At 45.4% G+C, this 27,323-nt stretch overlaps 1 gene segment (V, D, J or C); it reads right to left on the bottom strand.

The window, feature by feature from the left end:
• Positions 1–1,883: 1,883 nt before the first annotated feature.
• LOC127582705 (Ig kappa-b4 chain C region-like) lies at positions 1,884–26,094 on the bottom strand. The segment is given in 4 exon segments: positions 1,884–2,206; positions 3,319–3,374; positions 4,310–4,392; positions 25,996–26,094. Coding segments are annotated over 4 exon segments (561 nt in total).
• Between the last annotated feature and the right edge of the window lie 1,229 nt (positions 26,095–27,323).

Genomic DNA, 27,323 nt, shown 5'->3' with positions numbered 1-27,323 from the left:
GAGCTGACACAGACCCAATGGGCTGAATAGCCTCATTGTGTGATTTGGCAACAATTCCAGAGTGAGGTTTCTGCTGCAATATCTGAACACGGAAGTACTTTCTCCGCGTTACATTTGTCCAAATAAATAATTATTTTTCTCCTGCAGGGGGCGCTGAGATATCACTAACAGGGGAAGGCAACTTGGGAACAGGTCGGTGTGAGATTTCTCTGTTTGATGGGAATGGTGGGTCTTGGCCATTGCGGGGTAGTTATTTGGTGAGTATGTTTTCTTTCCCAGGAGCCCAGTGCTGCAGTGCTTGTGTTGTGGGAAATCAAACCTGGGGCCAGTCTCAACACAGTGAATGGGGGAACACTCAGAAAGGGAAGCTCTTCTTCCAGGCGAGGGTGCTGTTTGACTTGGAGTCAGTGCTGTGTGTGTTCAAGCACCCGGCCAGCTCCTGACCCCTCCACTGAAGATGGAGTCGACTGAGTCTCTTCCTTGTGATGGGAAGGAAACTTCCACAAACCCCTGCCAATCAGACGTGAGCTGGCACTTCGTCACCAATTGAACGATGGATAGATTGGGTCAGAGTGGTCCAAGGGGTTGCTGTCCGAAGCTGTCTATTTCCAAGTGAAGTACAGCATTGTTCAGTCAGGTAAGATCCTCCGGTAGGGGCTGTGTCATGGAAGTAAGCGGGTAGATTTCCACATGAACATACATTTAGGAGCAGGAGTAGACCACTCGGCGCCTCTAACCTGTTCTGCCATTCAGTCAGTTTACTGCTGATCTGAGTGTCGGCTTAAGGTCCCGTTTTTGCTTATTCCTGTTAACCTTTCGCCCCCTTGCTAATATTGGATCTGTCCACCTCCAACTGAAAAATATTCATGGACTCCGCTTCCACCGTCGCTTGTGGAAGAGAATTCCAAAGGCTGACGGCCCTCTGGGAGACAAAAAACATCCCCACTTCCGTCTTATATCTCCGTCCCTGATTTTTAAACACTAACAACTTGTTCTAGATGCTGCCACAAGAGGAAACATCCTATCCACACCCACCCTGCCAAGACCCCTCAGGATCTCATGTTTTAGTTAGGGCCCCTCTCACTCCTCAAAGTTCCAGTGTATACAAGCCTCACCGTTCCTCACAAGACGACCAACACATCAGAGTATTGAGACCGGTAAACCTTCTCTGGGATGCTTTCTTTGAGTTATACCCGAAGTTAAGTAAGGAGACCCCACAGTGTATACACCACTGCTCTATAGGTCAGAGGCAGAACACAGCTCCAATTTTGCGGACAAATCCCCTCTACTTACAATTCCACGAGTAAACCGCAGAGATCTCTCCTTTGCCCATCTGAGGGGTGGGTGGGGACGGGGGAGGGTCGAGTGAGTGGGAGAATGGATGTGCATCAGGCAAACAGGTGCTACAGGGTGGGGGGAGCGAGTTGGGAGGATAGAACCGGAAGGATCGAAGATGAAAAAAATACAGAGAGGGAAGGGGGAGGGGAGGGAGGGTTGTGAGATAGAGGGAGGGAAGATAAGACAAATCTGGGGTCTGTGCCAGGGTTCCTCGGTCTCCACTCTGCCTCTCCCACTGCGCCATCCCTCCCCACTCCCACCTCCTTTCCCTCACCACCTTTCCATCCAATGGACTCTTCCTCTGACCTCACCGTGCGTCCTCTACTGGTCGGTGCCGACCACCCGGTCTATCGAGGGACCGGGATGGAGGGGCTGCGGTAGTGGTCTCTGAGCCGGGAATAGTGGGGAAAGAGGGTAATGATGCGATAAACGAAGCGCTGGAGCACAGTGAAGAGCGAGCGCACAGAGTGGGAGAGGGGGTGAAAGATGCAAGGCAGTGATCTCCCGGTAATCAGGGAGCAAACACGCCCGCAGATGCGCTCTGTTCAACAGCTGGATTGTGCGTCAGTTGCGGATATTTTCGAGGCTGCTCCTTGTTGAACTGTGCAGGAGTACACCCTCCCACTGCTCCAGTCTGTGCCGGGCAGAGTCAGGTTGCTGCTGAGACTGAAGGTGTTGTCCGTGTTCCGCCTCACTGCGTTGGTTTCCACCTGACTGCTCGTCGGACTCCCGTCCACTGTCCAGCTGACGGCAGGGAAGCCCACCGACAGTTTATTGACCAGGTAAACTGAGGTGCCCGCTCCTTTAGCGGAGATCTCCTCGGATGACGGCCCAAGCAGTTTTACTGAAGGGTCCGGGAGCTGCTGAGTTGCAACGGGATCAAGAGAAGACGTGTTTCAGGTCACGGAAGGACTCGCGTCATTTCACATTTTGAGAGAAGCGCGAGTGAAAGGTTCCAGCTTCCAGGAGTGGGGCCCGAGTCTCACTGAGGGACAGGGCAGTGTCCATGGAGGACAGTGTATGTTGGTCAACACTGAAGAACGATAGATTTGAAGTCAAGTTCTTGCTGATTGGGGAGAGTCCCCCAGGGAGGTCTCACTTGGCCTCAGTACCTCTGGTTAGTGAGGGGAGCGATCCATGATACCAGTTCCGACCACCAAACAGTGACCCCTCGCTCTGAGACCAGGGATTGGCAGTGGAAAATCTACTCTAACGGGTGAGGCTTTTTGGCACCGAGTCATTAACGGACTTGAGACTCACACCGGCACCAGCAGCGACCCTGCATGAGCTTTAATGTGTCCACTCACGATGCTCAAAGGAACAAATGGACGGAGAAGAGGCAAGAACTGGGCAATGAGATATGGGCTTTTATTGGATGGGTGTCTGCAGGAGAGTTCCACCCTCACTGGGAGGATTGGAGGTTCAGTGAAAGTCCGAGGGAGGTTTCGCTGGAGGATCCTGATACAATAACTTGAAATTTGTCGTTCTCCTGTCTTGACAACCGTGGGCTGTCTTCATTCAGCAATATCCTGTTCCCAGTGAGACTCCGGCCCCACTTTAGGAATCTGAAACTCCTCATGTTCGCTTCTGTCAAACCAACACAAAAGCGGAGAAACTGACGGCATTGAAACCGCGCAAACTCGCACAGAGAGGAAGCGTTAGTGTCAGAAAGACAATATTAGAGATGTCAGAGACACAGCACATGGCACTAGAAATAGCACTCATTAACACAAAGGATTTATTCGTGTTTCATCGGAAAACACAACTGAAAAGAGAAATGTGTTCAATAAAAGACGATAACGATTCACTGAACACAACTCTATCGAGTAGAACTGGCGCTGGACACGAACCACGATTAAACAGTAAATCAACATTTTCACTGTAAAATTCGCCAGGAAATTAAAACGTTTAAATAATTAATTGCCAGGCAACCGTATTCTTGCCGTCAGTAATTGCCGGAGGGATTTCCCAGGCACTTACCTGTAACAAAGTGCTTTGTCCCTGGACCGAACTCATACACAGTGTGAGGTTCCGGGCTTCAGTCCATACAGTTATCCAGGGCCCTGGAATCAGGCAGAAAACACGGTCAGACACTCCAGTGTCGGCATGAAACCAGACTTCACACATGCCTAGTGTCCCGGCTGGTGTGGGGCATCGCCAGGCTGACATTGAACGGCAGCAACACCCGGCAGTGGGCGGCGGGATTCGGAAACTTCCCAAATATGGAAAGATTGACGTTGAAAATATTGAAATAAAGGGCAAATTTAATATGACTCCATGAAGAGTGAAAGATCAGAATGTTTCCATCCGATACAAAGATATGACTTATATCTTCATATCTGAAGTGTAACTGTAGGACGGCTCTTTGCGGGAGGGAACCTCCCATCTTCACCCGGCCTGTGTCCGTCTCCAGTCCCACAACATGCCCCCTGGGTCCCAGTGAGTTTACACAAGCATTTGGCTACAACACAGACCCAGGGATTTTAATAGGTTTGTTGGGTAAGTCAGGAAATAAGTAATTGAAGAGTGGTGGGGTCGTCGGTGTAGTCTTTACTTGTTCATTGAGACGGTCTGACAAACGTGGCCGGGCAGGGAATCTCGGAGCCTTGGAAACGGGAACATTGGAAATGTGGGACCTCGGGATGCTTCCCGTTCCCTGGACAACCACAGGAACAGGAAGTGTTGGCAGCTGAAGGAGATCGAGCAACAACAGTCCATCCCCAAGGCTGAAGGTTTCCTGTGCAGCAGGTTTCAGGAGGTGGTCATCCTGCAGCTGAAGTGAGTGCAGGCAGCGGGGGACCGGGAGACCTGCAGACAGACAGAGAAAAGCAGGCAGATGGGTCAGGAGATTGGGGAGAATCTTCCCTTGGGGATGGAGGTGCGGCCATACAGGTGGGTCGGTTATGCAGGGGGAGGGGTGAATGATCTGGAGAGGTACAGGAGAAGGGATTCTAATCGTGAGAGAGCATACCAGTGTTCCTGTGGATTCCAGGAGGGTTTGTTGTCTCCGTGGCCCCTGGTGTCAATGATATCAGTGAACAGTTGCAGGAAATTCTGGAGGGGGAGGGTGAACAGCCAGGACTGGTGTCCATGTCGGTACTGATGACATGGGTAGAAAAGGGATGTGGTCCTGGGTGGAACAGCGGCACAACTGGTCCATAGAACATGGGACAGGACAGCACTGGGACAGGTCCTTTGGCCCATGATATCAGTGCCAATCATGATGCACAATTAAATTAAACGAACCCCATCTGCTTCCACAGGTCTTCCACAGTCCCCCAGCTACATTCCTTGAGGTGCTGCAATTTCCACCCACATGTCAAAGATGTGCAGCTTGTTAGTTACACTGGCCACTGTAAACTGCCCCAAGTGTGTTGGTGAATGTTGGTGAGGGGTAGAAACTGGGGGATGTTTCAAGGAATGTGATGAGAATGGAAGGGGATTAGTGTTGGGTTAGTGGAAATAGAGGTTTGATGGCAGCGCAGACAAGGTGGGCCGAAGGGTCTGTTTCCGTGCTGTATGAATCATGTTCTGAATCATCATCAGAAATTGTATGTTCTGTGTGGGTTGATGATGTTGTGATGAGTTTTATGGGATCTGAGGTGGCTAATGAGGCTAATGTAGGAATCACAGACTCTTCCCCGGATGGAGCAGGTGGTGGGCGACAGGTGAGGGGTGGGTAGTTTGTGAGAATTTCCGCTCCTTCCACCACTGATACAGGACCTCTGTGTGCTCCTGATCTATGGCCTCGAGGTTCTTCATTCAAACAGCTAAATGCTCCTTTTTGATTTGAGCGGTCATGGGCCATGGTATCCTATGGGCCAGTGAGGATGTTGCATTTCTTAGAATGTGTGTTTCAGGAGATGGAATCAGGTCTGTGAACAATCTGCCCTGCCCAACATAGCCAATCAGTGTAATTATGGACTCAGAATTGGTGGTGTTTGCCTGGGGCAGGACACTGACATTGGTTCACTTATCCTTGCAGTGAATTTGCTGGAATTTGTGGAGATACTCTTGGTGGTATTTTTACAGTGCCTTGAGATGCCTGCTGTAGGTAATCTCGAGCTCAGAGACATCTTGGAGGCCAGAGATCACTGCTACCTGGTGAACTGTGTGTTCTGTGAAAGGACTGACGACTAGGTCTTAAAATACACTCTTCCTCGGTCAGCCAAAATGTGTGCTGATACATTAAAGACAGTGGCGAATTATATCATTAACGTCTGCCTTCACCGAAAGGTGGCTCTTACATGAGGGAAGAGTTCACATGTTGATCAATTGCAAGTTGGTTGAGGGTCTTTCTCTTCTGGATGTTGAGTGTAAGGTTCATTCTGTTGTATTCCTCAACAAAAGGGTGAGTAATGCCTTGGAGCCCGGCCTCTGAATATGTATAAATGCTGGAATCACCTGCGTACTGCAGATTGATCACTGGGGTTTGTGCATCTTTGTTTCCAGAGTGCAGTCATGAAGGTTGAAGAGTTTCCAGTAGTTCTGGGGATTATCTCCACTCCCTTTGGAAGTTTAGTGGAGCTGAGTTGTAACATGAACAACACTGATTGAGAAAAGTGTTCAGGAAAGACCACAACATCGTTTGACACCGGTCTTCACAAAGAATGATCCTGTTGTCACATGTTTGTGGAGCAAATGTAAGATGGAGATGAATTTCATTGGGATCCAAGTTTGAGGAGGGTTTTCCATAGAACGTCCTGATTGATGGAGTCAAGTGAGTTTTTGCACATTGACGATCATGTCCTCTGTGCTTGTGGGTGGATGAATTTCACACTGTGATTCTGGGAGCAGCTCTTCTGTCACTGGACGAAGGTGGTTGAGGTGGACGCTGGTGATGACTCTCCCTGTGTCAGAGAGCTGGGAGACCCCTCTGTAGTTACCACAGTCAGACTTGTTCCTGAGACAATCTGAGACCATGACTATCTTTGAGAATAGATTAATGAGAATATTGCACTGCTGGTGAGGAAGTCGTGGGACAATGGAAGACAGAAACTATCTGCTTATCAAAAATTACAGGGGAATCTTGATCAGCAAGGTAAGTGGCCAAGGAATGTCAAATGGCGTTCAATTCAGATAAGTGTGAGTTGCTGTATTTTGAGAAAGAAAACAAGGGTAGGACTTTTACAGTGAACAACAGGGCCCTGGGCAGTGTTGTGGAACAGAGGGACCTAGTAGTGTTGTAGACATAGTTCTCTGAACATGGTGTGATGGGTAGACGAGTTGGTGAAGAAGGCATTTGGCATGGTGGCCTTCATCAGTCAGGGCATTGGGTATAGGAGTTGGGACGTTATGTTGCAGATTTCCAATACGTTAGTGAGGCTGCACCTGGAGTACTGTGTGCAGTTTTGGTCGCCCTGTTATAGTAATGACTTTATTAAGCTGGAAAGAGTGCAGGGAAGATCTTCAAGAAGGATGCCAGAATCCGAGGGCCTGAGGTATAGCGGGAGGTTGTCCAGGCCAGGACCATTCCTTGGAGTGCAGGAGACTGAGGGGTGACCTTACAGAGGAGCATAAAATGAAGAGGGGGATAGACAGGGTGAATGCACACTGTGTTTTTCCAAGGGAAAGGGAATTGAAAATGAGAGAGTGTAGGTTTAAACTGAGAGCAAATTGATATAAGAAGGAGCAGAGGGGTAACTTCTTCACACAGAGGGGGGTGCATGCATGGAAAGAACTGCCAGAGGAAGTGGTTGAGGCAGGTACAATAACGACATTCAAAAGGCAGTTGAAAAGGGATATGGATATGAAAGGTTTTATGGGATATGGACCTAAAGCGGGCAAATGGGACCAGCATATCTAGGCTTCTTGGTCTGCATGGATGAGTTGGGCTGAAGGGCCTGTTTCCATGCTGTATTACTCTCTGAGTCTACTTTGAGTGAAGAAACAACAGAGAGACATTAATCTGACCAGGACTATTGTACACAATGCCAGTTTGTGGGAAGGATATCGAGCAACAACTTTGCAGGGAGATTACACAAATCCAGTGAGGTTGGAGAACCTCCATGATCCAAGTAGAGACAGGACAGCAGTGACATGAGGGGCACAGAGTGGGAGGGGATTATGAGTGTTGAGAGGAGCTTCCTTCTTCAGAACATTTCTGGTCCAATGAGGACAGAGGGCAGAGGTGCGGCACATCAGTCTGTACAAAGGAAGAAGGTCCTTCTGGAGTCTCAGCAAAGGAAGATGTGGCTGAGATTCTGGTTGAGTTAAAGATTGATACAGAGCAGGTCCGGGAATGTGTTGCTGCACCTAACAGGGAGACAGTAACAGAGAAACAAGAGAGAGTAGCAGTGTAACGGAGGGGAGGGAAGTGTGAGTGAGTGCCCCAGGTGTCAGTATGAGGGCCACGATTTTCCTTCATGTATATTAATGACTCGCACTTGGGTTTACAGGACACAACCTCCAGATTTACAGTTGACACAAAACTTGGAGGCACAATGAACTGTGAGGATGATAGTGACAGACTTTAAGGAAACATCGGCAGGCAGGTGGAGTGGTGGAACAGGTGACAGAGCGAGACAGAGAAACAGAGAAAATTGAAGCAGGAGTAGACCATTCGGCCCCTTGGGTCTGCTGCCCCACAACCCGGCTCTGGGGCAACGGAGGGAAAGTTGATGTCAGTCAGAGTGATGGTGATTGGGGACACGATAGTAAGGGGCACAGACGGAAATTTCAGTGGCCACAATCGAGACACCAGGATGGTGTGTTGCCTCCCTGGTGCCAGGGTCAAGGATGTCTCGCACTGGGTACAGGACATTCTGAGAGTGGAGGGTGAGCAGCCAGAGGTGTGGTCCATACTGTTACCAACAGTATGGACCACATACTGTATACCTTTTTCATAGCTCAATTACATTATCACAATCCATCATGTTCTCTCTTATCTTCACAGTTTCATCCGTTACCATTTGCCTCCTTTCACAGTTCTCTCCTGGCTCACAACCATTTGTCTTTCACCAGAGTCATTTCCTGACTCAATCACAGGGTGCCCCAATTATTTATGGACATTGGGAGTACTGGTACTAGGCTCCAGAACTATCAGTTATAAAACAATACTAGGCTTATTAGCTACAAGGCTAACAGTTATAAAACATCACAATGTGCCCCTATTACTTAAGTGTTTTGAGACTCGCTGGCACCAAGCTTATCAGTTATGAAAACTATCAACTACAGAACTGCTTCAAAATCATTAGTTGCACTAGCCATAACAACCATTAGCTACACAATAGATCAACAGTGTCTTCCTAGGAATGGGCTAACCATCTGTTCAATGAGCTACAATAAATCAAAAGTGTCTCCCTAGGAATGGGCTAACTATTCATTTAATGAGCTGTATGTTTTCTGCACTAAGAGTTTCCCGCACTTGGGCTGGACAAGAAGGAGACCCAGCGGCCATCTTAAACACAGAGCAGGCTATGAATAAAAAAAAAGTGTACAGCCTCTATTTTCCATATATTCTATAATAACAAGGTAGATTGTGAGGTCATAGTCCATCTCATTGTATAAAGGAACCATTCATTCGTCTTATCACAGTGGGGTAGAAGCTGTCCTTAAATCGGGTGGTACTTGCCCTCAGGCACCTGTGTCTTCTACCCATGCAATGTGCCAGTATTGAGAAATAGCTACACCGTGCAGTTCAATATGAAGTGAAGGATCTGGTACAGGAGGGAGGGCTTCAAGTTTATGGATCTTTGGGCTCCCTTCCAAGACATGTGGGACATGTACAACCAAGACAGTTTTCATTGGAAGTGGGGGAGAATCAATATCCTTGCTGGGAGGTTTCCTGGTGCTGACCAGCAGGTTTAAACTAGAGTGGCAGGGGGATGGGAGCCACAGCAGCAGGACCACAGGCTGTAGGGTTGAGGGCAAGGAAGATGGTCTGAAAAGTAAGACTGAAAGGAAAGACAGCAAGGGGTCAGCTAATAAACGTGGTGGGACTGATGGGTGAAATGTATTCACTTCAACGCGAGGAATACGATGGGTAAGGAGGATGAAATGAGAGCCTGGAACAGTTCATGGAATTACGATGTTGTTACCATTACAGAGACCTGGTGCATGAGGGACATGACTGGCAGCTCAACGTCCCTGGGTTTTGATGCTTTAAACATGATAGAGGTGTGAAAGGGGGGCAAAAGAGGGCGAGGAGTTGCACTACTGATCAGGGAGAATGTCACAGCAGTACTCAGAGAGGACACACTGGAGGACTTGTCCACAGAGGCAATTTGGGAGGAGATCAGAAGTAAGAAAAGTGCAATTATGCTGATGGGATCATAATACTGGCCCCCAAATAGCCACCAAGAGGTGGGGGAACAGATATGTGAACAGATTATGGAAAGGTGCAGAAACAACAAGGTTGCCAAAGTAGGGGACTTTATCTTCACCAATATTGATTGGAACCACCTTCATTCAAGCAACTTCGATGGGGTGGGATTTATTCAGTGCATCTGAGAGGGGTTCTTGAAACAGTTTGTGGAAAGTCCAACTAGTGGAGAAAACATACTGGACCTGGTTTTGGGAAATGAGCCAGACCAAGTGACAGACCTGACATTTTGGGAATAATGGCCACAACACATTATATTTTAAGATAGTTATGAGTAAGGATAAAATTGGATCTTGTGGGAAGCTACTAAATTGGGGGAGGGCAAATTACAACAGGATAAAACAGGAGCTAAGGAGCGTTGATTGGGAGCAGCTGCTGTCAGACAGGTCCACGTCTGACATGTGGGATTTATTTAAGGACCAGCTGATCAGAGTTCAGGATCACCAGGTTCCGGTCAGGAGTAAGGAAAAGGATGGTAGTGTCAGGAAACATGGATGACCCGAGAGGTCCTAAATTTAGACTGAAAGAAAAAGGAAGCATATGTAATGTTTAGGAAGCTAAAATCAGATTGGACCCTTCTAGAATATAAAGACAGCAGTAAAGTGCTCAATCAGGCGATTAGGAAGGCCAAAAGGGGTCACGAAATGTCCTTGGTGAACAGGATCAAGGATAATCCCAAGGCATTTTATACTTACATTCAGAAAAAGAGGATAACTAAAGGGAGGGTAGGTCCACTCAGGATAAAGGAAGGAATATGTTCTTGTTGTCAGAGCAAGTGGCTACAGTACTAAATGAGTAGTTTATGTCAGTGTTTACTGAGGAGAAGGATTTGGAGGATAGTGAAGGCAGAGTGGGGCCTGTTAATGCTCTGGGACATTTTGAGATGAAGGAAGAGATCGTGCTGGGTCTTCTGAAAAGCATGAAAGTAGATAAATCCACAGGGCCTGGTGGCTTATATCCCAGAATACTGAAAGAAACAAATGAGGAGATTGCTGGGTCTTTGACAAAGATCTTTGTGTCCTGACTAGCATCAGGTGAGTTCCCAGAGGACTGGACAGTAGCAAATGTTGTGCCTTCGTTAAAGAAGAGAAGTAAGTATAATCCAAGCAACTATAGGTCAGTGAGCCTCATGTCATTGTTGGGTAAGCTATTGGACAGGATACTGAAGGATAGGATTTTTTCACATTTTGTAAAGGCATGGCCTGCTTAAGGACAGTCAGCATGGCTTTGTGAAGGGCAGGTCATGCCTAAAAAATTGCTTGAGATTTTTGTGGAGTTGACAAAGGAGTTTGATGAGGGTAAGGCAGTGGACGTTATCTACATGGACTTCAGTAAGACATTTGATAAGATCCCTCATGGCAGGTTGATTCAGAAGATAAAGATGTCTGGGATCCAGGGTGAATTGCAAGTTTGGATTCAGAACTGGCTTGCCCATAGAAGACAGAGAGTAGGGGTGGAAGGCTGTTATTCTGGCTGGAGCTCCGTGACCAGTGATGTTCCAGATCGGTGCTGGGTCCTCTGTTATTTGTGATATATATCAATGATTTGGATGAAAATGTAGATGGGTGGATTAGCAAGTTTGAGTGGAGTTGTGGACAGTGTAAAGGACTGTCAAAGAACACAGCGGGATATAGATCAGTTACAGATATGGGCAAAGAAGTGGCAGACAGCGTTCAGAGAGAGAGCGACAGAGGGATCTTGGGATCCAGCTCCATAGTTCACTGAAAGTGGTCATGCAAGTGGATAAGGTGGTAAAGAAGGCATCTGGCATGCTTGCCTTCATAGTGTTGAGTATAAGAGTAAGGAAGTCATGCTGTAATTATATAAAACTTTAGTCAGATGGCACTTGGGGTATTCTGTGCAGTTCTGGTCACCCCATGACAGGAAGGATGTGGAGATCATGGAGAGGGTGCAGAAGAGGTTTATGGGATTAGAAGTTATGAGCTATAAGGAAAGGTTGAACAAACTTGGGTTGTTCTCCCCAGACCGTCGGAAGCTGATGGGAGACCTGACAGAGGTTTTTAAAATGATGAGAGGCACAGATAGGGTAGACAGTCAGAATCTGTTCCCCCAGGGTAGAAATTTCAAACACCAGAGGACATACTTTTAAGGTTAGACGGGGGAAGTTTAAAGACGAGATGAGGGGCAAGTTTTACACAGAGAGTGGTAGGTGCCTGGAATGGGTTGCTGGGGTTAGTAGTGGAAGCAGGCAGTTTGGTGGAATTTAAAAGGTTATTACATAGACAGATAAATATGAAGGGAACAGAGGGATAGAGATGATATACAGGAAGAGGACATTTAGTGTAAATTGTAAGATCAGCACAACATTGTGGATCGAATGGCCTGTCCAGTGCTGTACTGTTCCATGTTCTATGTTCATCCAGGAGAGTTTTATCAGCCAATAGATAGACAGTCCAACAAGCAACTGTCTGTACAGGACCCAATCTTGGGAGTGAGTCTCAGCAAATTGTCGAAGTGTCAGTGGGGAGCATTTTGAGGACGGTGGTAATAATTCTGTAAGGTTCAAGGGAGTTTGGGAAGTGATAAGAATGGTCCAGAAGTTGAGACCCATAAATGGGGGAGAGCTGATTCCAATAACATGACCAGGGGAAAGCTGACTGCGAGAAACTGCTTGTGGGTAGAACAACATCCAACTGGTGGGAGTGTTTTAATGGTGGGAGAATGAGAGCTCTGGACCAACATATTGTCATAAAGGTGAAAGGAAAGGATGGCAAGATTGGGAAATCCTCGATATCAAGGGATATCAAGGGCTTGATGAAGAAAATGAAGGAAACTCATGCCTGGGATCAGTGACTGAAAATGGGAGAGACCCTTGAGGGGAATCTGAGCATGAAGCCAGGGGGTGTGGGTGATGTCTGAAGTGGATACTTTTCATCTGTATTTACTGAGGAGAAATACATGGTAAATTGAGAGTTCAGGGAAAGGGACGGTGATCTTCTGCAGCTTGTTATCATTAAGTTAGAGGAGGTATTGGATGTCGTGGAGTAAAAACTAGGTGTGTAAATCCCCAGGGCCTGATGGGTGTATCCCAGGCTTCTATGGGAGGCAAAGGAAGAGACTGCTGGGTCCATGATGGAGATTTTTGAATTTTGTTGCTCACAGGTGAGGTATCAGATGACTGGAGGAGAACAAAGGTTGTTCCATTATTCAAGTAGGGCAGCATGGAGAAACCAGTTAACTACAGGTCAGTGAGTCTTAAATCACTGGCAGGAAAATTATTGCAAAAAGTTTCCAAGGACAGGATATATTTACATCTTGAAAGGCTGGGATTGATCAGGGATAGACAGCATGGCTATTTTTCTGGGAAATCCTGTCTCACAAATTGATTGAATTTTCAGATATAACAAGCGACTGGATCGGCTGAGTTTGTTTTACATCGGGTCGGGGACGCTGAGGTGCGACCCAACAGAGGTATACAAAATTATCGGGAAGATAGTGAGGGCAAACATGAAGAATATTTTTCCAGTGGAGGGAGAGCCTGAAACAAGAGACTTGGAACATTTAGAGGGAATCTGAGGGGAATGTTTTTACTCACAGAGTTGTTGTTGGTTGAAATCTGGAACGTGCTGCCTGAGGAGGTGGCGGAGGCAGGTACTCTCACATCATTTATGAAGCATCGAGACACGCACTTGAATTGCCAAGAAGATTACAGGCCAAGTGCGGGTAAATGAGGCTCATACAGCTGACTGCAATGTTGGCCATGGACATGTTGGGCTGAAGGGCCTGTTTCTATGCTCTATAACTCTGTGACTCATTACAGCCTTGGTTCTAACATGGAATTCCAGAGGTGAGGTGAGAGTGACTGCGCTTGATGTCAGGGCAACATTCGAACAAATTACGTCATGAAGGAGTCCTGGTAACATTCAAGTTAATGGGTATCATGACGAAAACAAACCAATATCTGGAATTATACCTGACACAAAGGAAGATGTTGTTGTTGTACATCGATCATCCCAGTCCCAGGACATGGTGCATGAGTTCCTCACAGCAGTGCATTCAACTCAACCTCTTTCAGGTGCTTCATCAATGACCTTCCTTCCAGTGTAAGATCAGAAGTGTGAATGTTGACTGATGATTACAACTTCTCAGCAAATGAACCAGTTTATACTTGCATGCAGCAAGTCCTAGACAACATTCAGGCATGGGCTGATAAGTGGCAAGTAATGTTCACCTGATGTAAATGCCAGACTAGGTTCAGGTCCAGGAAGAGTGTGTCAAGCTACCTAGCCTTGGCATTCCACAAGCTCAGTTCTTAACAAGGCCACCCAATTGATTGGCAGCCGATCCACCACCATGAACATACATTCCCTCCACCACTGGTGTACAGTGGATGCAGTGTGTTCCATTTACAAAGTGTCCTGCTGTTACTTCCCCAGGCTGCTCCAACAACATCTGCAGCTTCACTTCCAAGTCACACACCACCCCGACTTGGAAATATACTGATAGAGCTTTATTGTCACTGGGTCTCATTCCTGGATCTCCCATCCAACAGCACTGTGGGAGTTCCTTCACCAGAGGGACAGCCAAAATTCCAGAAGTTCATCACCACTTTCTCCAAGGCATTTAGGACAATTTGACCAAAAAATAAGGAACTCACTGAAATGTGAGTGACTCTGGTTGTGTGGACAGACAGGAGAGGCTGGGGTGGTTCTCATCAGAGTTGACAAGGATGCAAGGAGATTTTTTTAAAATCATGGAGGGTACAGGCAGTTTAGAAAAGGAGGGACTGTTTACACCAGAGGAGGTTCAAGAAGTTCTGACATGAAGAAAAGCTTTCTAATGCAATGAGTGGTGAAAGACTGAATGCACTGCCAGGAGTCCCAAATGTAAAGTTCAGTAGCGAGCTGGATAAGTGTCTGAATCTGCAGGGTTTTGGGGAGAGGGCCGGGGGATGGGACTTGCTGAACTGTTCTGACATGGAGCTGGTCTGAGGTCAAAATTTTGAATGGCCTCATTTCCTGAGGTAACCCTTCTGTAACACAGTGTTATTTAGCATATAATATTGACCTCTTATTGTGAGATGGTGAGTTCAACGCTGGCAATTCCCTTCCACAGAAATACCTTGTTGATTTGTAGCAGTTAATAAGGTGGATAATTGTCTGATATTTCCCAGTGTCCTCACTTGTTTCTGCTCCGTCCAGTCACTGAGATTAAATGGCAGCTCCCAACTCCAATAACCATCTCCCTTTGTTACACCACAGTCAGATCCAATACCCTTACCCTGTGACTCTCTCACTTGTATCCAATCCTTTGAAATGTGAGGACAATGACACACAAGGTAAGTCCCATTATTGTCAGCTTTTCACCAGAGAAACCGTCCAAAACAATTTCCCCAACACCAGAATCCTCACTGCAAAGTATTTAATATGGTGACGTGATGCAAAATATAAGTGAACCCTTCAGTTATTCTATAGACAACATTACTGTGAGTTTCTTTCCAGTGTTTGAACTGTGAATCAACCTGCTTCCCTCCATAGAAACTGACATTGTAAATAGTACCGATGCACTAATGTCATCTGACTATCGAACGTCAACTTGCTGTCAACCACCAGCGCTGGAGAATATTAAGAGCCATAAACTCGATTCATGGATAAAGTTTATTTTGAGGATATCTTCTTGTTCAAATAAAATGAGGACATTGAAAGCCAACTGCACTTATTTCAATGCAGAAAGCTGATTTGTTCAGGCAAAGCTGCAGAGAGTTGGTCCTGCACCAATCAGTTTACAGCATTAAAAAACTGCTTCATCAAGTTGGACTAAATGATGAATGGAGGAGGTCTGTAACCTTATCCAGTGAGTAAGAACTCCATGGGATATTGGACATTATTGACCTGTGTTAATGTAGAAGAAACAAATCATTTAGATGCTACAAATTTGTAAGTAAAGATTGGCTCACCATTTTAAAAAAACAAGTTTTGGCGCACCTCAGATCAGCTGCCGTCTGGGTGTGTAAATAACAAACATCTGCGGCCGCAACAGGAATTGAGCTGTTAATTTAAGGTGAGGGACTGTCCAGAACTGAGCTGACATTTACATCTGCCTTTTATACCACATTACCCAAATATCACAGTTTCTGTTCTAACTGATGTTACTTTAAATATCTATCAGGTACATAATTGTTTAAGGGGACATTATCTCTGGTGCTCTCTGCGTTGTGGCAGTCAGAACAAGAATTGCTTCTGAAATTATACCGTGTTGGTTGCCTAAGTAACTTCATCCCACCCATTAAACCACTGAATTCTGTGAGAAGGAGAAGTTAATCAGGGCCGATGGTTTAATGGGCGACAGTGTCAAATCTTGGTTTCTTTTCATTGATATCAAAGGAATAGAGAAATGAAATGAGATGTAGAATGGGGAATCTGTTCAATGTCACCCAGCTCACACCCATGTGAAGTTAGATTGACATCGGATGTCATTTTATTCTCATGGTTTTGTTTTTATTCTTTACTGTGGTCAAATCTTCACTCGGTTTCTAAAATCTGTGAATCAGCCTGGTCTGTGCATCAGCAACATCAGTCCCACTGACCCAGTGACCACTCTTCCCAGAAAATAATTTTGTGTTTTGATGTGGGGCAGGTTGATAAGGCCATCCAATGGTTCTGGGAAAACCCAAGGGGAGGGTATGTGAGCTGGAGGGGACAACAGTGTAGAGCAGCCCGTAAAAGGGAAAACCCAGGTTAGAGACAAGAGCACCAACCGAGGCCAATGTTATAACTTGGTTCAGGGAGCCATGTGAAGCAAGAGGCAAACACCCCCTTGAAGGGAAAGAGCGTCACGGCCCAACTGACCCTATCCCAGTGCACCACAGACTGAGCTGATGGAGGTTCCATCAAATCAGATCAAGGAACTCGAGTCCTTCCATGAAGAGGTCCACAAAACACGTGGGAAGAAACGTGAGGGTGTGGGGAAGGTAGGAATTGGAAAGTGAGGAAGCTTGGAGGCTGCTGGGGTCCTGGCTGACGTGGGGGTGTTTGAATGTATGTTTGTATCGTCAATATCTTCCATTGTTCCTTTTTTTAAAGCCTGAAACCAAAAGGTTGCCTTAAAATGTGCAGAATTGTGCTTTAACTGTCCAGCCTGTGTCACCCTTCAGAGTAAAGTGTGTGAATGATCTGATCTGTGAATCTAATGTGTTGCAGAAATGCAGGAACTTTTCAGTTCATTTTTGAACTCAAATTGAGAGAGAGAGAGAGAGAGAGAGAGAGAGAGAAGTAAAAATGCTGTTCACTGTTTGCTGTTCTGTGCTTTGAGGAAGAGTTAATCCTCATTATGTCACAAAGAATTGGATGTGGCTGAGGGAAACATGATGTGTATTTTAACTGGATAGTAAGTTGCTGGATCTCTTACATTTAAGGAGGCCGTGTCACTGTGTGTATGAGCTGTATGATGGAGAGAGCTCTGTTCACTCTGCCTCCTTATTTCCTCTCCTCTGTTGTTTGAGCTGTGTGTTCAAGATTTATTTCACTGTAGAACCTGAAGTTTTTCCGATTTACCATTATTCTCCTTACTCTTTCCTTTTTTCTTCAGAATTAAATTTGGAAGGAATGTTGAGCTGATTTCCACAATACATTTTGCAGTTCTCTTTCACATGGTACTCTGTGTGTGGGTCTCCCATTGCAGGGATGAGATTCCCACTTCGTAAATGTTGATGATTCTGATATATTACTTTGGAAAATCATTTGGGACAGTTCAGAGTAATATCAACTATTGTGTTCTTTATTGAGAATATTTTATTCCCAAAAGACTGGTCCTGATATTGATCTTGCCTTCTGCTTTTCTGATTATCCAGTTTTTAGAAGTTGTGTGAGTTCAACAGGAAAGATGAAGGATTGATGGGTTATAAATGACTGAAATAAAATGCAAAGCTCAATATTGATGGAAGGATTTTCTTGAACACCCATGTAAAGTATTCAGAGTTTGTATTCCTAACATCAGTTTCAGTCTTGAAGATGTAAAAACTGCAATTATCAGCAAGTGACAAGCTATCATTGTATTTACTTCTTAATAACAAACTTGATTTTGATTTTGCTGCCTTTAAGAACAGCTTCAGTCACTGCAATTCCATCCTGGGCAACATTCCACATTGCCATATGGATGGCAGTGTTGTAACCTCACGGGAACTGCTTGGCAGAGACATTGTTAGTTCTGGACTTTGGTACAAGAGATGGGATGTTTCTCCCTGGTGGTGTGCACTCACAACCTGCCACAGGGAGGCCAGGGTGCAGGAATCAGGAGAATGTTTCCTTGTCCATATTTTGCCTGATGGTATGAAACTTCACTGTGCCCTGAGCTAATGCCCAAGACAGCAAGGGCTCCTCCCTCCTGCTCTACACCACTGTGCCCCACCTTGAGAGATTCTGTCTTGTTTTGGGACAAGTCGTACCCAGGATGGTGAGAGAGAAGTCTGGCACATGTCTGTGTGGTGTAATTCTGTGATAAAACATTATCAGGCTGTTGCTGAATTTGGGCTGGTCTGGGAGTGTGAGAGTGACTGCCCTTGATATCAAAGCCACATTGGACTGAGTGTGGCATCAAGGAGCACTGGTAAAAGTCACGTCAATGGGCATCAGAAGAAATGATTGCAGAATGTTCAATTCTAGTTGCAACCCCACAGACAATGCTGCAGCCCATGCCAGTATGCCACCCAGACATGAACAACATTCATGAACGGGCTGATAAGTGACAAGCGATATTTGCACCACCATAGTGTCAGGCAACGACCATTTCCAAGAGGACAGAATCTATTGACATGGCCTTGACTTTTGATGACATTACCATTGCTGAGCCCCCCACCAACAATATCTTGAGGGTTACCATTGATCAGAAACTCAGGTGGACCAGCCAAATAAATACCAGCTCCACAATAGTGTGTCAGAAGCTGGGTATCCTGTGCTGAGTGACTCACCTCCTGACATCCCAATGCCTTTCCACAATCTACACAGCATAAGTGAGAAATGTGATGGAATACTCTCCACTTACCTGGATGAGTGCAGTACCAACAACTCACCACATGTTCAACATCATCCAGGACACGGTAGCCCTCTTGATTAGCACCTCTGAAACCAACTCCTCTGAACATTAATTCCGTCCACCACTGAGCCACAGTGACTGCAGTGTGGAAAATCTATAAAATGCACTGCAGTGATTGGCTCATCTCCTCCAACAGCACCTTCCAAACCATACAGAGAAACACCACCACCTGCAGGTTCCCCTCCAACACACAAACCATCTGGAGCTAGAAATATATCCTCGGTCCTTCACCTAAGCTCCTGGAACATCCTCCCCAACATCACTGTGGGAGCACCTTCCCCAGAAGGACAGCAGTTGTTCAAGACCACGGTTCACCACCACTCTCTGAAGTGATGGGCAATAGCTACTGGCCTTGCCAGCGATGCCCAGATCACAGAAATTAATTTTGAAGAATCAGAAGATCAACTTCGATCCAATTTGAGCATTTACTGAATCACAATTTAATTTGTTGACAGAGTTCATGTCGTAAAATCGTTACAGACTGGTTTTGGGCAAATGCGGACAGACAGGCGGAGCCGTGAAGGAATTGTTAGAGCTGCTGAGGGAGGCAGGTTTTTAGGTCAGCTGTCTGCTTCCTCCCAGCTCCTGAGTTCAATGTTTAAACTTTATCCCGAATGTTCAAGTTCAGAGGACATCCACATCGGAGAAAGGAGCAGTGTGTGATATGTCAGCCAAAGGCCTGCAGCACAGAACAGAAAATTTAAAGTGAGGCAAAGCCCCTTTGTGACCTGAAGAAGCTGTGGGGGATTCTCACTGTGTGGCTCGTCTGTGGTACTGAAACAATTAACATGGAACAGGATTCATGGTCTGCAGCCAATGCTTGACGTTGCTATAGTGAAGGTTTTTTGAGATCAGGACTGGGAGGGAAGTCTGTATTTCATGCAGAGCAGAAGCAGACGCTGCATCACGTGAGCAGACAAGGTCAAGGAAAGATCCTCATAAAATGTGTCTGGGGGGACCTTCACACTGGATGGAGGATTGAAGAAGTGGTGTTGACCAACCATACTATCAGGTGTTCTTGGGAACCTGACAGGGAAGCACCCTGTGGAAGTTGATGCTCCACCAGATTATGTAACAAGGATGGATGGGATAAGGTGGGAGGACTGGATTCAAAAGGATGAACTCACATGAAGATTGTCATTGCGTGACACGACGTTACCATTTCTGAATGTTGTCCAGGTCTGGGTGGCATACAGGTGTGGGCTGCAGCATTAGCTGAGGGGTTGCAACTGGAGTTGAACATTCTGCAATCATCAGTCAACATCCCCACTTCTGATCTTAGGATGGAAAGAAGATTTTTGATAAAGCAGCTGAAGATGGTTGGGCTGAGCACACTGTCCTGAGACACTCCTGCAGTGACGTCCTGATGCTGGGATGCTTGAACTCCCTTTGTACAAAATATGACTCCAACTAGTACACTCCCAGTATGAGTGAACAACACCAGGGAGGAAGATATTTGACCTCAACATCACCAATCCATCTCTGGCAGATGCATCTGTCAATGATCACACTGGTAGAAGTGACAACTGGACCATCCTTGTGGAGACAATTCCCATCTTCACATCGAGAACTCCATCTATTGTGTGGTGTTGTGCGGCATTACAGAATGTTTCATAGAACAGACTCAGAACAGGTCTGGTAGCTCAAAACTGAGGCTCTGTGGACCATCAGCATCGGCAGAGATGTCCATCTCCACAATCTGTAACCTCACGGCCCGGCATATCCCTCACTCTGCCCTCACGATTGAGCCAGGGCATCAGCTCTGGTTGAATGAGGAGAGCAGAAGGGCTTCTGGGAGCAACACCAGATGTTCCCAACACTGATGTGGTGTCAGCAGGGAGAATCTGCAACACAGGACCACACGCACAGTAAATGTCAGAAACAGTGTGTACCGGACAGAGTTGAGGGATCTCACATCCACTGGATCAGATCAACAGTCTGAGTCCTACCACATCGAGTTACGAAGGAGGAGGCTCCAAGAACATCCCCATCGTCAGTGCCGGTGCAGCCCAGCCACTGAGTGGCGAATTAAAGATTGAAATATTCACAACCACTTTCATTATTAAGTTCCAAATAAATGATCCACATCAACGTCCTCCTGAGATCCCCACTGTCACAGAAACCAGTCTTCAGACAAGTCAATTCACCACACATGATAGTAAGAATCAGCTGAGGTTGCTGAATACGGCAGAGGCTCTGGGACCAGACAACATCCCAGCTGTAGTACTAAACACATGTACCCCAGAACTAGCTGTGCCTCCACCAAGCAGTTCCTGTACTGTTACAACACTGGCATCTGTGTCACAATGTGGAAAATTGTCCAGGTATGTCCTACTCACAAAAATAAGTGCAAATTAAATCCAGCGAATTACTGTTTAATCATCAGTAAAGTGATGCAAGCTGTTGTCACCAGTGACACTAACTCAACAGTGACCTACTCTCCAATGCCCAGTTTGGATTTCCACAGGACCACTTGCCCTGGATCGCATCAGCACCTTTGCCCCAACGTGGACCAAACAGCTGAAGTGCAGAGACTGAAATTACTTTTATTGAAAAACAAATCAAAACATTTTTTTAGAATTCAAAACTGAATTCTATGATGACCAGTCATCATTGACAACTGTAGTTTTCAAGTCTTTAAGTCTGAATCTAATCTTGGGAATCCAAAGACTGAATAGCTTACACCAGCATTCAACAAAATCCTTTGGTCAATATTGAACTTGGCATTTCATTTCAGACATTTATAACTCATCAGTCCTTTATCCTTTTTGTTGAGATCAAACAACTATTAAAAACTGGATAATCCATTAGAAGTGCAAAAAACATGATCAATATAAGGAATAGCGTGTGGGGAATAGATTATTCCAAATAAGGAAGAGAATATTTGAAGTTTCTCCAAACAGTCACGAAGTATTTCCCAAAGTAGTAATTCAGAATCAATAAGAATAATGTGAATCTTATACCTCGAATTAGAGACCCAAACATTGCAAGCAGCATTGACCAGAATTTCAAAAGCTATTGTGAAAATCAGAAAACTTCTTTCAAACTTCATTTAGAAAATAAACAAGTGAAACAGAAAAGAGAAGAAAGCAGAAAAACACAAGGTTAAAAGGGGGGAGAAAAGCAAAATCCCTGCTGAATTTTTTTTTGTGAGGAGCCATGGTGAATAACTGTAAATCCTGAAAACTTTTAGATTCCATAGTGAAATAAATCCTTAAAACTCAGGACAAAGAATACAAGAGAGTGAGTATGTAGGCAGAGCTGACAGAGCTCTCTCCTTCACGCAGCTCATAGACAGAGTGACACAGTCTTCTCAAATGCAAGAGGTCCTGCAACTTAATATCCCGTTCAATTACACAGAATATTTCCCTTAGCCACATCCAGTTCTTCGTGACATAATTAGATTCAACCCAACTAACTCAGCATCCTCTGAGCACAGAACAGCAAACAGTCAACAGCATTTTTACTTCCTCTCTCTCACTCTCTCTCTCTCTCCACCCCCCCCCCCACCACCCACCCCCCAAATCAATTTGAAATCAAAATTTCCTGCATTTCTGTAACATTTTAAAATCACATGGGATGGCTTTCTGAATATGCTCCCATTCAAAACACAAAGTGATTTCATTAACTTGTACCGTTATGTATGATCATTGACCTCAGAATCAACATCCAGAATACAGACTTACAGTTTTACCATTTTAATGGTGTTAATTAAATGCAGGTTGTTCTTTTTGAGATTGAAAATCATGAAAAGTGATGCAACTGGTGAAGACATTAGGGATGTAAATCTGTATCGCTGTGCCTGAGCCACTCCATTCACCCACCAGACACTGGCAAAACAGTCCAATTTTGGGTGCATTAATGAATCCTGCTGCTGTTTGATTTGGATCATTTGTTTGACCACATTAAAATGATGGTTAGACCTGACTATTGCTTTGCTCTCATAGGCACCCTCCTTATCCTTCACCCTCCACAGTTCTCAGCTGCCCATTATGCTGCCTGTCCTGGGACAGGTCGTACAGATCGTGCACCAGGTCCCACTGCTGCTGGTTGAGCTGTGGGATGTGGCCTGATTTTGCCTCCTTTTTTTCTACCTTGAGAGCCAACACGTTTATGCGTTTCTCTGACCTTTACACGTAAACAGACTTGACTTGGGCTGTTGACTCTCTCTGGGTGAAGAAGATTAAATAAACTTTGACTGCAGTGGGAGGGTTTGCTGTCTCGGAAGGTGCACGGGCTTATCCCTGTTCTTGCGCAATGTAATGAGATCTTCCTCGAGATGTCCAGGGTTAAAAATCAGAATTCATCCAGGGTTTCCACTCTCCTGCTCACCGTCAGTGACCCTGATTGCTGGGTGTGTGAGGAAGGCAGCACTGGGCCGGTTGGGTTCACTTGCACTTGTCTGAACATTCACTGTCCGGCTTCCCACGGGAAGAGTGGTCACTGGGTCAGTGGAACTGATGCTGCTGATGCACAGGCCAAGCCGATTCACAGATTTCAGAAAATGAGGGAAGATTTCACCAAATCATAGAATCAGACAAGGACCATGAGAATAAAAACTCACAGGATGTCACTTTCACTTCAGGTGGATGAAAACAGATGACTTCATGCTTCTATCCCCCTTTTACAAGACTATTGAACAGTTTGATTCCACGATAAGTGGAACTCTTGACCTCACAGTCTACCTCATCGTGACCTTGCAGTTTATTGTCTGTCTGCATCTGTCTGCACCGCACTTTATCTGCAACACCTTATTCTGCATTCTGTTATTGTTGTTCCTCGATGTACGACCTCAATGCACTGATGTGATGAAATGATCTGTATGCATGGCATGCCAAACAAAGTTTTTCACTGTATCTTGGTACATGTGAAAATAATAAACCAATTAACCAAGTTACATTGAACCGAAGCCCCATTCTACATCTCTGTTCAATTCTCTATTCCTTTTATTTCAATGGAAAGGAAACCAAGCTTTGACAATGTAATGGGGATGAATTCACTGTCACCCATTTAAATCATCAGCCCTGATTAACATTTCCTACCCCCCAGAACTCAGTGAATAAGTCTATGGGGTGAAGTTACTCAGGCAACCAGTATGGCACAATTTCTGAGGTAATTCTTGTTCTAACTGCCACAACACAAACAGCACACCAGAGATACTGTCCCTTTAAACAGTCAAGTGCCCGATAGATACTCAAAGTAACATCAGGTAGAACAGAAACTGTGATACTTGGGTAATGTGGTAAAAAAGGCAGATGTAAACATCTTGTCTCAGTTCTGGGCAGTCCCTTTCCTTAAAATAACAGCTCATTTCCTGCTGGGGCCGCAGATGTTTGTTGTTTTCACACCCAGACGGCAGCTGATCTGAACTGCACCAAAGGTCATTTTTTAAAATGGCGAGGCAATTTTTATTTACAGAATTGGAGCATTAAGATGATTAGATTCTCCCACATTAACACAGGTCAATAATGTCCAATATCCCATGGAGTTCCTTCTCACTGGATTCGGTTACAGACCTCCTCCATTCATCATTTCGTCCAACTTGATGAAGCTGATGTGTAATACTGTAAACTGATTGGTGCAGGACCAACTCTCTGCAGCCTTAACTCAACCAATCCTATTTCTGTATTGAAATGAGTGCAGTTGGCCTTCCATATCCTCATTTTATTTGAAATAGCAGATATTTTCATGATAAATTTTGTCATTGACTGGAATATATGGGTCTTAATGTTCTACTTATCATTGATAGCAAGTTGGAATGTGATAGTCAGATGGCATTAGTGAATCAGTACTATTTACAGTGTCAGTCTATCTCGAGTGAAGCAAGTTGATTCACAGTTGAAACACTGGAAACAAACACACAGTAATGTTGTCTGAACAATAACTGAAGTGTTCACTTACATTTTGTATCAAGTCTCCATTTTAAATATTCTGCAGTGAGGATTCTGGTGTTAGGGGAATGTTTCGGATGTTTTCTCTGGTGAACAGCTGCCAATTAAGGGTTTTATTTTGTGTGCTATTGTCCTTGTGTCCAAAAGGATTTGATGGAAATGACAGAGTCACAGGTTAAGCATGTTGGATCTGTCTGCGGGACATGGAATGGAATTGCTTATTGGAGTTGGGAGCTGTCCTTTAGGACGGAGCAGATACAAGTGGGGACACTGGGAAATATCAGACAATTATCTACCTCATTAACTGCTCCAAAGCAGGCAGGTTTTTACTTGGAAGGAAATTGTTTGCATTCAATGTACCATCTCAGAATCAGATGTCGACATGAGAGGTTAAATAATGGGGTCACAGAATTGCTACCTCAGGGAAGGAGGCCATTCAGCCTGTTTACCTCAGACCAGCTCGATGTAAGAACACTCAAGCAAGTCCCATCCCCCTGCCCTCTCTCCACAACCCTGCAGATTCAGATACTTATCCAGCTCCCTTCTGGACAATACAATTGAATCTCCCTGCACTAAAACCCCTGACAGTGCATTCCAGTCTCTCACCTCTCACTGTGTCAGGAAGATTTTCTTCATGTCACGTTTGCCATTCCCTTTCATTCCATGTTCCCTGCTTCCTGAAACTCCACCAATGAAAACATTCTCTCCCTTTCGACTCTGTCTGAATCCTTCATGATTTTAAACAATCTACCATCAGATCTCCTTGCAACCTCCTCAGTTCTGAGGAGAACAACATCAGCTTCTCCTGTATATCCACACAACCAGAGTCACTCACAATTGAGTTAGTTAATTATTTCTCTGTCAAGTTTTAATTGTCCCAACTGCCCTTGAGAAAGTGGTGATTAGCTGCCTTCTTGAACCTCTGCAGATCCCCTGGTGAAGGGACTCTCATAGTGCTGTTGGATAGGAAATGCAGGAATTGGACCCAGTAACACTGAAGGTCCATCAATATATTTCCAAGTCGGGGTAGTGTGTGACTTGGAAGTGAAGCTGCAGATGTTGTTGGAGCAGCCTGGGGAAGTAACAGCAGGACATTTTGTAAATGGAACACACTGCAGCCACTGTACACCAGTGGTGGAGGGAATGTATGTTCATGGTGGTGGATCGGCTGCCAATAAATTGGGCTGCCTTGTTCTGTACTGAGTTTCTGGAATATTGTTGGTGATGTACTCATCACCACAGTGGAGTTTATTCCATTATTATCTTGTCTTAGACTTACAAACAGTGGAAGGACTTTGTGATGGTGATGGGATTGAATGTCAAGGGTAGGTAGCTCGACACACTCTTTTTGGTTTTGTTCCCAGTTCGGCATTTCTGTCACGTGAACATTACCTGCCACTCAGCAGCCCATGCCTGCGTGTTGTCCACATCTTCCTGCATGCAGTTACGAACTGGTTCTTTTGCCGAGAAGTTGTAGTCATCAGTCAACATTACCACCTCTGATCTTACACTGGAAGGAAGGTCATTGATGAAGCAGCTGAACATGGTTGGGTTGAATGCACTGCTGTGAGGAACTCGTGCACCATGTGCTGGGTCTGGGATGATCGACATACAACAACCACAACATCTACCTTTGTGTGAGGTGTGATTCCAGACATTGGTGTGTTTTCCTCATGATACCCATTGACTTCAGAGTTAGCAGGGCTCCTTGATGTCACAATTTGTCAAATGTGACCTTGATATCAAGGGCAGTCACTCTCACCTCACCTCTGGAATTCCATGTTTGAACCAAGGCTGTGATGAGTCATAGAGTAACAGAGATATACAGCACAGAAACAGGCCTTTTAGCTCAACAAGTCTATGCTGAACATTGTAGTTATTCTAGCACCACTTACCTGCATTTGGCCTGTAATCTACTCGGCAATTCAAGTGCATGTCTAGATGCTTCATAACTGATGTGAGAGTACCTGCCACCACCACCTCCTCAGCAGCATGTTCCAGAATCCTACCACTCTCTGAATGAAAAATTCCTCCTCAGGTTCCCTCTAAATGTCCCATCTCTCTTGTTTTAGGCTCTCCCTCCTCTGACCCTGTTGTCCTACTTGAATAATGGAACCACCTTTTCTCTCCTCCAGCCATCTGAAACCTCACCTGTGGCAACAAAATCAAACATCTCCATCAAGGACTCAGCAGTCTCCTCCTTTGCCTCCCACTGAAGCCTGGGATACATCCTGTCAGGCCCTGGGGATTTACACACGCATTTTCTGCTCCAGAAATCAAGCTATGACCTTCGGAAAGCTATCAGGAATGCCAAGAAGCATTACCGACTCAAAGTAGAGACCCAGACCAGCCTTCATTTATGGCAGGCTTTACATGCCATAACAGGCTACAAGACGAAGACAGGCTGTATATTTAATAACAGCGCATCCCTTCCTGATGAGCTTAACACATTCTGTGCGTGTTTTGAACGGAAGGGAAATGGATTGTCACCAACCACCCTGATAGCCTCCAATGCAACTGAATCCATGGTCACCATTGAGGACATAAGATCAGTCTTCCAAAGAGTGAACACAAGGAAAGCATCTGGCCCAGATGGTGTCCCTGGCTGTGTGCTCAGATCTAGTGCTAATCAGCTGGTGGCAGTATTTGCAGACATATTTATCCTTTTCCTGCTTCAATCTCAGGTTCCCACCTGTTTTAAGAAGACCACTATCATGCCA

Source organism: Pristis pectinata, chromosome 24, assembly GCF_009764475.1.
Source record: "Pristis pectinata isolate sPriPec2 chromosome 24, sPriPec2.1.pri, whole genome shotgun sequence".
Classification (NCBI taxonomy): Eukaryota; Metazoa; Chordata; class Chondrichthyes; order Rhinopristiformes; family Pristidae; genus Pristis; species Pristis pectinata.
Note: the sequence above shows the minus strand (reverse complement) of the source record. Positions and strands in the feature narration are given on the sequence as shown.